The following is a 16,064-nucleotide window of genomic DNA, read 5'->3' as shown; positions in this document are numbered from 1 at the left end:
GCAGTGATACCTGTTCTGCAATTTCAGGCTTTCCTCCCCTCACTGCTGTCCTGCAGCAGCAAAGTTGTGTGGAGAAGAAATTGAAGCCATGGCTGAGTTTGATGTGTTTGTAGCAATCACCTTTGTCTGAGGAGTGCTAAAAGAGGAAATCAGTCTGGAAGCACAGCTAATAACTGTGAGGTGCCACCTGCAATCAATAGCTTTGAACAAAATTGTCAAACCAACTAAAATCTGACTGAATTGGCTCTAATGTGTTCTGTGGAACAGTACACTGAGGGAAAATGAGATGCACACTCAGAGTTGGAAGTGCAAGGGAGCTGTGGTTCCCAAGTAGGAAGCAGATAGCTTTTCCCATAAAAGCACTACCACATCAAGCTCCCATGTTTAATACACTGTGGAGAGTCTTCTGACATGTCTTTTATGGCAAATGGATAAGCCAAAAATACATTGCTTGGTTCTATGACTGCAATGAAAGATTAAAGCTGAAATTTCTGGGTCTTGCAAATGATATCAAAGTGCATCTTGAGACAGTTTAACAGAGGCTGTGGTTTATTTAACTGAACATTCTGCTCTGAGCATCCCTTCCTCCTCAGCCGAATGCAACAGCTTGTAATTCAGTATCCATCTGTCTTGGATGCAATTCTTACTTGAAGCTTTGTGCTTTTAGCTGAAATTACATATTAATAAGAAAGTGGGAGGGAAAGCTACCCAGCTAATATGCCTGGTTAGTTAAGAATCAAGTCACATTTTATTTACTTAAACCCATCTGTGCTTGTTTTGCCAGTAATATATTTGGTCTGCGGCCTGTGGACTACGCAGAAAGCAAAAAGATGAAATCTCTGCTCATGTTACCAGTGGAGAATGAATCATTTTCACTCACCCAGCCCTCTGAGGTAAATGTCTGTGTGGGTTTGTTTTTGTGTTTTGCTTTTTAACAGAACAACAAGCTGTGAGTTCTTCTTTTAAATATTGAAGGCTCGGATGTAAGTACAGTACATCACCTCCTTTGACAGGGAGGCTTAAAATAGGCTGGGAGCTGTCTTGGACAGTGTTTCCAGGATGTGTGTGGAACACTGACAAACTATGAAGTTCTGTGTTACAGCTTTATATGGGAAGACAAAAGATGTTTTTTGTCATGTGGTTTTATTACAGGAGAACAAGCCTGTGTTATTCCTCAAGTATCAGTGCTTGATCTTTGCTGTTGATGTTGTTTTTCTGCATATCTAAATTTGTTCTGCTTTCCAAACTGCCTGCAAACAGCAGCAGCCTTTGTTCCAGGTGCTTTTTGTGTGCCTTTAAAAGGCTGTTCCACTGTCATCCTTTGTCCAGCAATGGAAATATCAGCTCAGCACTAGAAAATAGCTTTTGAGAGGTTGTGCTGGGATTTTTGTTTTTCTCCTCCTTTGGACAAAGACTTCCCAGGACTTGTAACCAGAATCAGGTGCTCAGACCTAACAAATGGCTGCATTATGAAATGCTTTGTGCTTCCCAGTGGAGGAGGATTAAGCTGACCTGGCTGATAGAAACAGCCCATATCTACTCCAGCCCATACAGCCTGCAAAGATCCCTCCTCACTGAGGTCACAGGGTACCCAGTGGCCAAAAGTAAACTTGCTGCTACACCAGGACTGATGTGGCTGTTCCTTCCACCTGCAGCAGGTGTAAGATGTAGCTCTTCTGTGCCAAACAAACCATTTTGGTATTGGCATTTGCTTTGGGGTGAGTGTGTGCTCACATGGATGACTTGATCCAGAGCCTGAGGCTGTGGGGTAACTGGAGCTCAAAGGTCTGTCTGGGCTATGGAATCTGGAGTATTTAGGAAAATCCAGGAGCTGCAGTATCCTAAAGCTTCTCTTACTTTGCATTAACACTACCCACATCTGAAATCCCACTTAAGCACTGGTTGCTAACAGGGTAAATATTAGGGACTTGTACTAAAAGGAAATGCAGATATTAATTATATAGGTTACTCAATAATGTTCTGTTAATACTTTGCTAGAAGTAGGAGGTTTTACTACTTAATTGGGATTTTTATTCTCCTTCAGCACTGCAGTCTGCCAGGCTGTTTACACAGTGTTCAACCAGCTCTGTGTGTGCCCCCCAGTGTCTTTAAAAAGCACCAAAGAGGGCAAGGGAGGAAAAACTGATCCATGGTTTGGTACCTTGCATAAGCTTCATGAAGTATCTCTAATGTGGAGCTGATTTGTTACATGGACATTTATTCATGGCCCCTGTCCACTAAGCTTGCCATGAATTGTTTCAAAATGCTTATTCTTGAAAAAGAAAGCTGCCCAGTAAGTAAGTTGCTTTCTTTATGTTCCCAAATATTGAGCTGATTGCAGAGTTTTGTGTTCATGCAGGTGCTGAGCTCCAGCCAGCCAAGAAATGGACCCCTTGGTATACTGGGGAGCAATCTTAGTGTGGAGCAGCAGAAATTGCTGAGCAAATTAGCAGCAGTCCTGAAGGCCCAGAGGTGCACTGAATTTAACAGCAGAGGTAAGGAGTCCTGTTGAAATGTCTCTGTCCAAATATAAGTAACTGCAGTCCTGCACTTTATGGTTTAAGGTACTACCTGCAAGAGGCTTTTTATCACTGCTGGGAAGGGCAGTTTCTGAAACCCCTGAGCTGGAGCTGCAGTGGGGTGATGGTGTGTTTTGCATGTAAACACATAATAAAGCTTGTCTGGCTATCAGGGCAGGAGGTTTCAGGGGGAGCCACAGTTGGGCAGTTTATTGTCTGTTATTTAAAATCCCAGAGTCTCCTCAGAGGCCTCTTCTCTTTACACCCCTTTTACCAACTTTAAGGTCTCTGCTTTTGAGACATCCTGTAAAGTTTTTACTCTCCAGAAGTGAGCCTTGAGAGAAGGGCATGGCATTGACTGAAAGTTTACATATCTTCTCACATGCTGCCTTCCTTCAGATTTTGTACTTCATTAAGATTGGTGAACCCAAATTAGGGGGTTTGGTGGAGTTCTTTTCCCCTCAATGAGGACAGCAATATTGTCTTTAATCCCTCCTGTTTCTCTTTGGAGTGCTTGTGAACAAAATGTTAAGATAATTTCCCCCTACCATCTTTCACTTCTGGATTACTATTCCAGAATGTTGAGTGGAGTTCTGTTAGCTTTGTATTAAAGCAGTGAGATCCCTCAGTAAGATTCCTGTCAGAGTTAAATATAACTCTAAAAGGATTGAAAAAAAATGCTGTCCTATAAACTGGAGCCTCATCTGAAGATTTAAGTGTTAGTGTAGAACTATAAAACCATGAGTTCCCTTTTTCACAGCAAGTGTATGTTGAAGCCCACAAAATTTCTAATAGCTCTCCTACTAACTCAGATCATAGTCTCAAAAATCACCTCCTTGTGCTGGAAAGAGTACTGATAAATTATTATAGTCTGCTTATTCTTTAAATAATGATTGCTTGCTTTTCAGCCAGGCATGGTTCTGATTTTTCTGTGCTTTTAGTTTTACTGATGTAATCTCTCTCCTAGTAACTCACCTTGTTATCCCTGATGTTCCAATGCCAACCACTGTCAAGTGCATGATGGCTGTTCTGGCTGGATGTTGGGTCCTCAAGTTTGAATGTAAGTATTAAAGATGTGGCACTCCTTGGGGTTTTTAAGGAGAAATTGTAGATGGAATTCCAAAGAAACTTTCTTTTTCAACAATATCAATAGCAGTGCTATCTTGACACAAAGTGCAAGGCATTGTTTTCAATTCTCAGGAATGACTAGAAATTTACTTGAATATATTTGATTAAATGTAATTACTACTTCCTTGGTAAGAGTGCATTTCATCATTAGGTGTGTTGAAGAGATCATAGCCTAAGTATCAGTGGGGAGTGAATTTTTTCATTGCCACATTAAGACTGATTTGGAGCCTTATGCAAGACACCCTGGGAGAGAAGGAAGGGTTTTATTGAATTCTAGGATTTGTTATGAGCAGTTTGCATTGAAATTGAGAGGAGACTTTGGCTTGCTTGGGGTATGTGCTCAAGGCCTGTGGGAAGTGAGCTTATGTTCACATACAAGCTCAGATCTATTGGAGGTTGGAACTTTTAACCTCCTTCTAACTTCTAATTTAGCATGCAAGTCATGTTTCATGCAGTCTGTAATTAGTGTTTATACAGTGCATGCTTTTTATACAGCTGTTCTGTGGACTTAAACCCTAAATTTTGAGTTTATTTATTTATTCTGATGTATTTCTTAATATCTGCCTTCACAGTAGATGCAAAACACATCTTCTTCCCCTTGACCTTTATGTCTAAGTCCCTTTAGCTAATAAGGACACTACAAATGAGTTAATTACCCATGGAAAACTTACAGACAGATTTCATTCCAGTTTTCTACTGTGTGACTAAATGTCAGAACATAAGGATTCTTTAATGGCCTGGACACTAATGTTTATGAAAACACTGTGCAAAGCCTCAGAAGCTGCAAACTAAAGCACAGCATCAGGTTGGACACTGGACTCAGAGTGTTCATTTGGCTTCCAGAGAGTTTGTTCCATGCTTTTTTCCCCAAGACTGAAAACCCTGTTTCTGTGGTGAATTCCTTGGCAGGTCCTTGCCTTCACTCAACCCAGAAGGTTTGCATACATTCTATCCTGTGTGCTTCCTTTATTTCATTTCATCTTCCTGCTACTCAGATGCTTAGAAAACTTCTGAGTGATAGGGAGATTTCATTAGTGAGACCTGAATTTAAATCTTCATGAAGAGCTTTCATATTTAGAGGCAATTGGAAAACTAAAAAAAAATACTATATAGTCCAGGGGTTATTCACGGAGTATTTTTGTGGGTTTTTTTCACAGTTGAGTTTTATTTTATGCTGTTGGTACTGATTAATACAATCCTGGCTGCTAATGCTCCCAGCTTAGTAAGCAACATACTACTTAAAAGCAAGTGATTCTCCTCCCTAGTGGGAAATGTTAGCAATAACTCATGGGGTCTGATGCAGCTAAGTGCCTATAATTAACAGCACCACTCCATCTGTTCCCACCAGTCTGTTATCAGTCTTCTTCAGAGTCATTACAAGTTAAAGATTGTTATAACAAATAATGGGACTCCTGCTGATGGAACATTTGTCTAGGAAAAAGAGGTCCTTGCTTTTCCTTTTCATTTCCATTTATCGTGCCTTTTTGACTTCTATTTGGATAAGTTTCCTTAAATGTGATGCAAATAAACTTCCAAAAGTATGTGCATTTCCTGGTTATATGATAAATATAAGTTGTTTATGGTTCACTGTTCTAAGCTATTCACTTAAAGTGAATTCATGTTGAAAAAATTCACTAAAATATTTGAAAAAACAAAGCTCAGTGAGGCACTTAATGAAATGCTGACTATGCATAAGGGAGTGTTTGAATTTTTTTTTTTACTACCAGGTAAGCTGCATTTGACTGCTATCTTTAAAGTTATATTTATAGCCAACACATTATACCTCTTCTTAAAAAACAGAAGCTTGCAAAACAGTATTTTATTTGAGAGTCTCATATGTTAACTCTTGTGTTACAGCAAGCTGTGAATATTATACAAAGCAGTTTCCTTCTCTTGGTGTGATTCTGTGATACTCCTGTTTCCATGTGTCCATGCACACAGATCCAGCATCCATTCATATTGGTAGAGAGGTAATGTGCAATATTCCAGCAGGGTTTGAGCTGTTGGGGAGCCAAGATTTAAGTGTGTATCCCCAGTTTTTGTCTTCAGGGAGGAGATTAGGATGAAAGGATGTCACTACTGAGCAATATTAGATCTTCACAGAAGAACAATTGGATGTTACCAGTTGCTTTGCCACCTTTTCTGTACACAGCACACTGTCAGCAGTGCATCCACTTGCAAGGCAGCACAGAATTGAATTGAGGCAGTGTTGCCACAGTGCTCCTTGCCCTTGGCCATATCTTTCACTGGTTTCATTATTTTATGGCCTTTATTATTTCAGGGATGGTAATAGGGCACGAAGTGGCCAGTCATTATCCTTCTGCAAGTGGGCTGAGACAAAGCTTCAAGCAGCACTGTATTTCCTCTCAGCTTTATGTGCAGCATAGAACAGTGTAATTAAAACCAGCAGAAGTCTTTAATAGCTTTTCAGCCTGGTTTTTTTCTTAAAGTTATTGTCATCTCTTAAAGCAGGGAATGAAAAATGATCTCAGTAATGATATGCATTGAAACAAGCTTGTGTCAGTCCTGGCAGAGAAGTGTCTGGCAGAATTCTAAGCATCTGATTGCTCATTCCTTCCCCTGCTTTGCTTACCTGAAAGCAGCAGCAGTGATTTAGTTCTGATCATTATAAGGAGGCAGAAAAAACTGCTTTTCCTGTAAGGACTCACAACAACAGGGAGTTGACTGGAAGAGCTAGGGGACTGCATGACTGACATTTCAAGGTGAAAACATCTTTCTGAGTTTTCTATGCCCATCCTTGTTTAGGCTGTTAGAGCAGAGGAGTGCAAAGCTGCTTGAGCTCACTGCTCCTCAGGCTGGACTGTCTCTCTTTCATGCAAAAACACCTTTTAGGTGACTGGCTGATTCTCAGCAAAGCCCTCCCTCCTTGAAACACCCAAAACTTTTGATCACTGGAGTTTCATGCTCTTTCTGTACTTGGAAACTTCCTTCAGCAGCCTCCTACAAAAGGACTTTAGCTCTGAGAGGCTTTAGAACTCTCCCAAGTGCAGGTTCTGGTTGTATGGGGTGTGCAGCTGAGGGCAGTTCTTCAAACCAGCAGGGGCTGAACTTCTGTGCCTGCACCTGCTGGGAAGGAACTCACAGCTTTACACAGTGAAGCTGCTGGGGTTTGCAGAGGAGAAAATGGGAGTGAGAATATCTTCAGTGTGGTGTCTGCAGAGATTGGAGGTGGGTTGGTTTGAAATAAGGTCTAGAAGAAAAGGGAACTTTGTTTCCAAAGCTCCTTCTGTTCTGTGCCATCCAGGTACTCAGTTTTCCATATTTGTGGAGTTCTTTGTTCTAGTTGGCTTCTGGTTTGAAGAAAACATGGCATCAAGGAAGATGATAGGAAATACAACCTCACTCATTAAAAAGCCTGTGATGGAATCCAGAGGATGAGCACTCCTGGGGGAATTTAAATTTAACCTGACCTTAGGAAAGGCTACCTCCAGTCACTTTGATCACTAGAAAACAGCTGTGGCCAGCAGTGTTTCTTTCCAAAGCAGATAGAACTCCTGGGGCTCCAAGTGAAGGAATAATTTTAAAATCACATGCTCCCAGCTGCTGGGAATGTTTCAGGACTTCCTAAGCACCTGTTCCATGCTGTTCAATAAATACCACCTGGATTCACTTGCAAGCTACCATTCTTAAGCAGATGCACTTCAGTCTCTGCAGATCTTGTGTCATTTGCATGTGATGAGCAAACAGACTGCTCTTGTTTCACCAGTGAGATCTCTACCTCACTCCATGGAAATCTCTGTGTCTGAAGTCAGTTTATGAGCATATATAAGAGACTGTGTGAAAATTCTTTGCTGTAGCAGAGGCCTGTAATGCTGTTTATGAAAACAAATTGAAGGCAGCTATGCCAGATTCCCCTAAAGCTTTCTCTCAGTCCAGATTTCTAGGTTAAAAAAATCCCACCAGTCTTTACTCAATCTGCATGTAAGTTGTAAAACCTATTGCAGACTGAGCTAAGGAAGTATCAGGTGCACTCTCTACCAGATCTTGGATGTGTAGTATTTAATCTTCTTTGTTGCTATCATGTATTCCTAAATTACCTTTAGCCATTCTGAGAGATTTTTGGGACTAACCCCTGCTCTTTGCCTTATTAATGCAAATCCAACACAACTCCACTAAGGCTAATTGAGTTACTGAGAGATACCCTTGGGTATCTGTGGGTGATTACAACTTGTTCTTGGCAACCAGGTTTTTTTTGTACTTCATTCTCATCAAATTGTTTTTGCTGATGCAGTTAGTTTCATTACAAACCAATAAGACTTACATGCATAAGGATTAGAGGGCTCTGATGTTAAATTTTGCAAATAATGAGTTCTTTTATTTCCAGTGCTAGCAGCTGCACTTGTATCAAAGGTCAATTAGAGTGGGCACCCTGTTAACCTGCTTGCTCCTTAGATCTCAAAGGTGAGAAAGGCAGGGGCAGCTGCTCAGTGAGGTAATCAGCATCAGTGTAGGTAGTGATGCTTTACTGATCTTGTTAGTCAGGGGAGAAAATGAGCAGTGCTCTGTGTGCCAAATGTGGATGCATTAAGCTAAAACTTCTTCCTGCCAAGTTTTCTAGGGACTTCAGTGCAGGCTTGGATTTTGGTAAAATTTGGTGCAAATTACCTAAAACTTGCAGCTGTGAAATCAGCTCTCTAGGAGGCTCTGGAGCTTGTGATGCTCTGTATTTCCAGGGCAGAACCCTACAGGATCCCTGTGCCCATGGGAGCTGACCCCACAGTGGTGTTGTGTCAGGCCAGCTTTCTCCATCAGGGCTTGCACACTGCCCTTGGCACTGCAGGGCAGCTCTGCTCTGCTCCATGAGCATTAAAATCCCACTTGCACTCACACAAGTGATTGATGCAGCTACTGAGGTTAAACTAAAGGGCCATTAACACCTAGCTGTAATCATCACCCTCTTCTCTCCAGGAGCAAGGATAAACCTGAACAGCCTCAAACTTAGATGGTCCACAGCTCTTACTGGCTGTAGTGTTAAGGAATAAATCAAGAATGGCTGAGACCCTGTGCAAGTTGGATAATCTTATGTTAGAACAGAACAGATTAGATTTTTAGTCAGGCCTGCTGGTCAAGAGTGCACAGACTCTGAATGTGTAGAGGAAAACAACACAAGCCTGATCTCTGCTTCCTCCTAAAATTACAGGTGTCTTCTCAAAAGTAAGTTTAGGTTCCCTTCCATTTTCAGAAACCTTCTTCAGGGCTGTCCTTGTCCTTCTGAGATTCAGTCCTATTTTGAACATTTTTTGCATAAGTACCTAAGATGTCCATCTCAGTTTCAGAAGGGAGATGGCATCCTGGTTATTGTTAAATTAGGGTAATAGCAATTTTTTCAGTCCATTCATGTGACCAGTGCCTTGGCATCAGATTCTCACTGGTGGATTTTCAGTGAGAGTGCTAAAGAAATGAGAGTCTGATCTCAGGAGTTTGGGGAGTCAGTTAAACATGGCTCCTGTTGGAAATCAAAGGGGCATTTTGACTTAAATGATGTAAGGTCAAAGAGCTTCTGGAAAAGTTCCTGTAAAAGTAGCAGACTGATATATCTGTGAGTAAAGTATGGAGTTTTATCTCCTTTTATATGTCCTAATCAGGATGATACTGAATTGGATGAAGAGACCATTAAAATGGAACTGTCTTGTTATCTAGCCATTTATACATGTTAGCAGTTTTAAAATTAATGCCTACTGAAGGAAAAGACCTGGCCTATACTGAATGGACTCAACACTCATTTTCAAAGAAGATAAAATCTCTAGCAGTAAAAAAAAAAAAAAAACCAAAAAAAACCAAAAAACAGGCTGGAAGGGTCTGCAGTGTGCTGCAACCTTCTGTTTGCATCCCTACTCTCAAGTGTAAAATTGGATATCATTGTTTTTAGCACAACATCATCTTGTGATTGGTCATACAGTCTCCTGGAAGAAAGGTAAAACTTGTACATTCCTGCTGCTTGCAAGTGACACCATAACACAGCCAGAGCTGGTTGTTCTGTCTCTGAGAACCTCACCTGGGCTATTGCATCCAACAGGATTCACTGCTCCTGAAAATGATAATGGAGATTTAGAGATCTAGAAGCAAGTTTTGTGTGGAGAGGGGGTAAAAAAGAACAGGAGAATAACCTTTTGTTTAGACAAATTAATATGGAATTTGGTATAAAAACAGCTTGAGCCTTCTGTCATTTTATCTCATATATGAGAACGAGGGCACGTGTCCCTTTTATTTCTTTTTTTGTTCTGATATTTGACTTCCTTACTTCTTTAATACAAACTCTGTAGCATGCAGGAGTCATTGAGGAGAAAGGAGCCACTTGGCAACAAATCAGTCTGAACAAAATCTGCAGTTAAAGGCCATACTGGTCTCCATCACTTACATTATTTGCTTTCCTTCTTCTAGTCAGGAATTCTTCCTCCATGAATAAATAATCCTTGACTGTTCCCCTCAGTGTTGTAAGCACCTTTCTCAAACCTGTGACACTCATATGTCAGAGCAAATTCTTCTTCTAGATCTTGTATGGAAAATATGTTCACTAAATGAAAATGTACTGGTTTTCCATCACCAAAAAAAACCCCAGAGGTTTTTTTTGCTCCATGAAGGTGTGTGTATGTAGACCTAGCTGTTGCCTCCTGAAATATTTATAATGAAGGAAGATACCTGGGCACTGAATTTGTGCTCTTGGCTCTTTATGCTATTTGGAAATCACATCCTTTGTGTCACAACCCTGTTAAGACACAGATCTGGCCTGTTTCTAGCTGGGAAAGAAAAGTTGCAGTTAATGAGAATGCTGCTCATGCAGACACTTGGCAGTTTGCATGGCTCCAGTTTCTGCAGGAAACAGATGTGTGCCTGGTGGTTCTTGTGGGCACAGGGAGAGCAGGATACAGGTGGATGGGTCTCTCTTGTGGCCCTCTTGGAGGATTGTAATCAGGTGTGACAAGGAACTCTGAGGCTTTCAGCTCCTCACAGGAGCTGGCACTGTGAAATGGACTGATGTGTGTAGGCAAGGCAGACCTCACTGATTTTGCTTTCTGTGACATCAGCTCTCCAATGACATTAGTCATTTCCCTGACTTCATCTGTTTTTTTTTTCCAGGCAAGCAGCAGTTCAAAAAGACATTGTAGTCTTTTATATTCATTCAATCTTTTATTACTTTTGTATCCCATTTGCTTCATTTACTGATGCTGGCTCTGGATGCTCAATTTGTGATGCACTTATTGTATAAAAACCTCATCTCTGTAGTGAAAGTCCTTGAAATCGAGCTTTTGATGGTGGATTGAAATAAAACATGCTCTTAATGAATGGACAGTTCCATTCTTAAGATGAGATGAGAGTTCTCCCTTTATGGTAAGTGGCACCCATTAATATCTGTATTTCCTTGGAGGGAAGGAACAGCAGTGTAAGTTAGAGGCACATTGACACAGGAAGTCTTGTTGAATTGTGGTGATTTAAAATAAATAAATAAAATGTGAAATAGCTTTTAGATTTATTTCTGAGTTATGAGTACTGAAATTAAGTTATCAGTATTCATTGCTGTTATCAATAATGAATATGTAAGTTGCCTTTCTGGAAAATCCATGACTAGGTTTGCCCTTCTAGTTCATGTTAATTTTCCTTGAAGGAATGAACAAGTGCAAATAATCAATCTGATACTTGCACAGGGAGGCAGATATTTGCTGCAGTGTTCAGCCAGTTGCAATTTTCTGTAGGGGTTTATCTTTTTTGATGTAAGCACATTGAAGTACTTCTACCTAAAATGTGAATTCCTGTTGCATTTTGTGAATTTGTATGAACTGACAGCAAATTACTGCGAGCTTCTTTCAAGATCTCTCCAGATTAAATATTCCTGTCCATTGTCTTCTTACTGCCATGGCATCCAAGTGCCTTTGTCAGTGATATTTCTCTTCATAGCCTTGGGCTTTCTTCCTTTTTAGGGCCAACCCTCCACAGTTCTCCTTTGATTTGGTTCAGTTTATAGTTTTTATATACTGTGGGTTTCCTATTTTCCTGGTGCAAAGAAGTTGCCTGAATTAGAAACACAGTGGAAGGAGTGAGGTGCTATAAAAGTTACAGCCTTGGCCACATTGTAAATCCTCGTGGAACCCTTTGCAAAATCAGCTTTGCAAACTTTTTCCTGGGTAATTCTTATTAATGGCTTCAATGTACATGCAGGCAAAATGTTCCATCCTTGAATGGGTGACCACAGCAATTCCTCTCCCTGGAGTGAGGTCAGGCAGTACATTTTATGGACGTTAGCAATGCATTACCATCAGGGCTTTCTCCATTGGAAAAAATAACTGCCCCTAAAACAAGGTAAAAACATGTTGACTCTAAAAGACAATCTCATTATGCAGCAGTGCTAACAGAAACGAATGCCACTGTTAAACCCCAGCATAAATCTCCAGTTTGTGCTGATCCTGGAGACCTTGAAATCCCATCTGATTTGTAATTTGAGGCTGTGGCTGCTCAGGAGCAGCTTTGTGCTTGCCTTGTAATTGCTCTTTATCAGGCAGTTGTGTCCATTCCATAAGCGCTGTGCTGGCTCCACGCACTGCCTTTGAGCTCCCAGTGATCAGCAGTTTGACATTTGACATTAAGTGCTTGACCTTTGGAGGATAAGAGGAAGAACTAATAATTCCTGGTGTTTATAGCCCTGATTTTAGTGTGATACTACTTCTCACCATCTCACTTGTATCTTCAAGCACTGTTGTAAATTTTTTCAGGTTTTAAAAGCAAATTGCTAAAGCACACCAAATGTAATGTCTTGCATTGTAATAATTTTCTCTTAGACACGTTTTAGTCCCTAAAATGACATGCAAGCCTCTCTTAAAGCTTGGGGTGTCTAATTTCTGCCTCCCTTATGTGGTTTTTGCAGGGGTACAAGCCTGCCTGCAGAGCTCAGCTCGAGAACAAGAGGAGAAGTACGAAGTGCAGGGTGGCCCCCGGCGCGGGCGGCTCAACCGGGAGCAGCTGGTGCGTTAAATTTAGTGTTCCACACAGCCTGGATTAATGACCTGGGGCTGGGCAGCTCTGCCCTTTGCCACACAGAGGTGCAGGGGATGTAAAACTTTAATGTGCTCTTGGACAGGAAATTTGATTATGTGCAAGGTGATCCAGAGAGCCGTGAACACCCATAAAGCTGTCATTTTTCTCCATTAGTGGAGATGTTGCTGTAACCTTGTCAGGGGAACACTGTTGCACTCTGTAGTATCACACCTGATGGGACAGGAGGTGATGTGCTTTGGTCTTCTCTGCTCAGCTTTAGAGCATAGTTCTGAAAGAAAAATGGTTTTATTACTATTTATTTCCATTTAGGACCTTTTTTACATTTAACTGGGTTCACTGCTGGTTGTTTGCTGGATTACACTGTAGGATTTACTAACTGCATTGTAACAGTAGCTGTAAATACTCCTAACTCATAGTTCAAACCCTGTTGTGCTGGAAAGTATTTAAACATAAGCAAGAATTTACCACATAAACAAGCTTTTCTTGGCTGCATTCTTACCCTGAGAACCTTGCATGTTAAGTTACTGTTCTACTTACAAATTGTAGGGGTTTAGTATGCTCTGCGTTTTCCTTTCCACTTTTTTGTTGTGAAGTCCTGTATTCATGCTTGTTTCTTTTTTCTTCCACACAGCTGCCTAAGTTATTTGATGGATGCTACTTCTACTTTATGGGACCTTTCAAACAGCACCAGAAGAGTGACCTGCTGGAGCTGGTGAAAGCAGCAGGTGGCCAGGTGCTGGTTAGGCAGCCCAAACCAGACAGTGACGTGACCCAGACCATCAACACAGTGTCCTACCACGCAGAGCCCACCTCTGACCAGAGGCTCTGCACTCACTATGTCATCTATGACGGGGCTTCCAAGTTCCAGCCGCAGAAAATCCGGCAGGGCAAGGTGTGGATGGCCCCCTCCAGCTGGCTCATAGACTGTGTGATGTCATTTCAGCTCCTGCCTGTGAAGGGAATATCAAACAGCAGCAAGGCTTGAAAATGGGCTCAGTCTGGGGCAGCTGGGATGCTCTGACAGGCTGCTCTGAAGCTGGGATTTCTGGTTTGGATTCAGCAGAGCTTTGAGCATTTCAGTGAGTTACTAAGGTGACTGCTATGCTGGAACATACAATGGAGGAAAGGATTGAAAAATTGCCCTGGCTTATTTGATATGCTTTATTTTTACATTGAACTTAATAAATACTTAATAAATAATCACTGACATTTCCTAACTGAGATTTTGCAAAATGAAACCTTTTGCTTTCTTGATTTGAACCAGCCCTTTGTAGGCAATTGAGCTTGACTCCATTTATGTTGTGTTTAGCATCCATTGATAAGGATCTGCTGCAATTATCAGGATTTCCCAGGCCAGAAATTGTATTTAAAAAAAAAAAGAACTCAATGCATTTGAACCTGTGCAGACATGTCAGGTGACATTTATTATAACTTCTTACAATTGAATTTTGCTGTAAATTCTTAGCATGGGATAAGTCTTGTGAAAATCAGAGTTAAATAAATGACACGAATTCTTCTGGAAGCAGACACTTTTGAGAACACTGTATTTAAATATCTTGGTCTAAAATTTACTTAATTGTAACAAGATTCATGCTTTACTCACTTCTGCCCTCATTCGTGCTTGTAAACATGTAACTATAATTCAGTTCTATTTTCTGAAGGCTTTTAAGCATTGAGGTACTTATTTAATTATTATAGTAAATATTTTTGTAAATTTGGATGGCTGCTCTCATAAGAAAGAAAAAGAACAAAACAGTGATCACAAAAGAATTGCTTCACTTTGCACCCTTGTACCTGAACAGCTGGCTACAGTGGATGAATGTTTGATTATTTCCTATTTGTTACAATATTTCTTATAATGGCTCTTAAGTTATTGTCAGAAACTTGTGCCCTCACTCTCTGTAATGTTTTGTATCTTAGCTTGTGAAATTGTAATTGAGGAATGGTGTCCTGGAATGATACACAATAAGAATGATGGTTGTGGGCTAGTACACAAGTTTTGTGTGTTTGTTTTTGTATTGTTTGTAATAATGAAACTTTTTTATGTGCAATAAGTTTGGAGCATCTGTTGCATGAGCTTGGCTGCAGAATAAGTGCATATCCCATACATATCTTAACAGGTAGATGAAAACAGTTTTCTGTGAGCTCAGTACAGCTGTGAAGATGCTGTGTCACACCAAGAGCTGTTTTTGCAGAGGAGGAGAGCTGTTTTCTGTTTCCATTGCTGCTGGAGGTCCTGTGCCCTGTAGAACCATTAGAAGTGTTCACAGCAGGTAGAGCAGGTACAGTTTTCAATAGCATCTGCTAGATTTGAGTAGCTGGAGTATCTTAATCTTATCATTTATGTTAGAGTGAGTCATTGCTGTTCACTAAAAGCAGGGCTCATTAGTAAGTGGAGCAGCCCATGGGATTAATGGGGTTTGGGGTTTTGTGCAGATGAACACTGGCAGAGAATGAGGCACCCAGTCAATACTGTGTGGGCTTGGGCATTTGTCTTAATAGTTATAGCACATTTTACCTTGGCATTTCATAGCACATCAATACACCTAATGCAGTGTTCTTTGCAAAAGTAGCAGTGAATCTCTGCAAAATTCTTAGGAATGGAGCTTTTCTGCCCTGTATCAGGAAGAAATTCGACCCATCAGTAATCCTGCTCTGTGTTCTAAAGTGGAGGCAGCACTTTTACAGATTTTAAGAGCTGTTGTTCTATGGCAGATGCAGAGAAACTCAGAAAATTGCCACGAACGTTTTGGGTTTTTCCAAACCATGCTCTGAACCTCAGCCTTGTTCCCTTGAATACAGGTGTGTTAGCAAGCAGTGCTTCTCTCCAGTCACATTAAGAATCACCCCATGTCACACTGAGGAGAGCCCCTTACCCCAGATTAACTCTGGCCCATCTGCTTCAGGTCTCTGCAGGAGTTCAGAGTGATCAGCTCATGTACAGGTAGCCCTGAGGAGCCTCACAGTAGACTTTTGATGCCAGAGCTACAGCAGGTGCCAAACACTGCTGAATGAAGCACTGCAAGTACACAACCTTTAAGGTCAGTGACACAGTAATTACACAGTAATTTGCTCTTTCTCATTGTTGGAAACAAAGGGATAGCACTTGATAGAAGAGCCCTGTGGTAAGCATAGATCAAATCCCTTCATCCATTGGATGGAGATTGGCTCCTGAAAGCAAGGCTCTAAACTCCTGAAGTGAGGTAAGGAGTGTGTGGGGATCATTTCTCACTGTATCTTCTCGTCTAAAACCCAGGGTGCACTAAAGGAAGGCAGGCTGAAAATGGAAAAGGATTTTAGCAAGTGTGAGAGACTTGTGGTCCTGATGGCCATGGGGGCTTGGCTTAGAAGCAGTGAGTAAATGAGTTTATCAAAGAAAATCTATATTAGAGGTTAATGAAGAACTTA

The 16,064-nt window shown here is 41.0% G+C and overlaps 1 protein-coding gene across 1 annotated transcript in view; it reads left to right on the top strand.

Moving 5' to 3' along the window:
• BARD1 (BRCA1 associated RING domain 1) overlaps positions 1–14,652 on the top strand; it is a 48,514-nt gene extending 33,862 nt beyond the window's left edge. Inside the window, exons 8-12 of the mRNA XM_063161419.1 lie at positions 785–893; positions 2,360–2,495; positions 3,487–3,579; positions 12,526–12,623; positions 13,288–14,652. Coding sequence (XP_063017489.1) covers positions 785–893; positions 2,360–2,495; positions 3,487–3,579; positions 12,526–12,623; positions 13,288–13,641 — 790 coding nt within the window. The 3' untranslated portion in view covers positions 13,642–14,652. The remainder of the gene's footprint in view (positions 1–784; positions 894–2,359; positions 2,496–3,486; positions 3,580–12,525; positions 12,624–13,287) is intronic.
• Positions 14,653–16,064: the final 1,412 nt, after the last annotated feature.

Source organism: Melospiza melodia, chromosome 8 (genome assembly GCF_035770615.1).
Source record: "Melospiza melodia melodia isolate bMelMel2 chromosome 8, bMelMel2.pri, whole genome shotgun sequence".
Classification (NCBI taxonomy): domain Eukaryota; kingdom Metazoa; phylum Chordata; class Aves; order Passeriformes; family Passerellidae; genus Melospiza; species Melospiza melodia.
The sequence above is the reverse complement of the archived record's forward strand: the minus strand, read 5'-3'. Positions and strand labels throughout refer to the sequence as shown.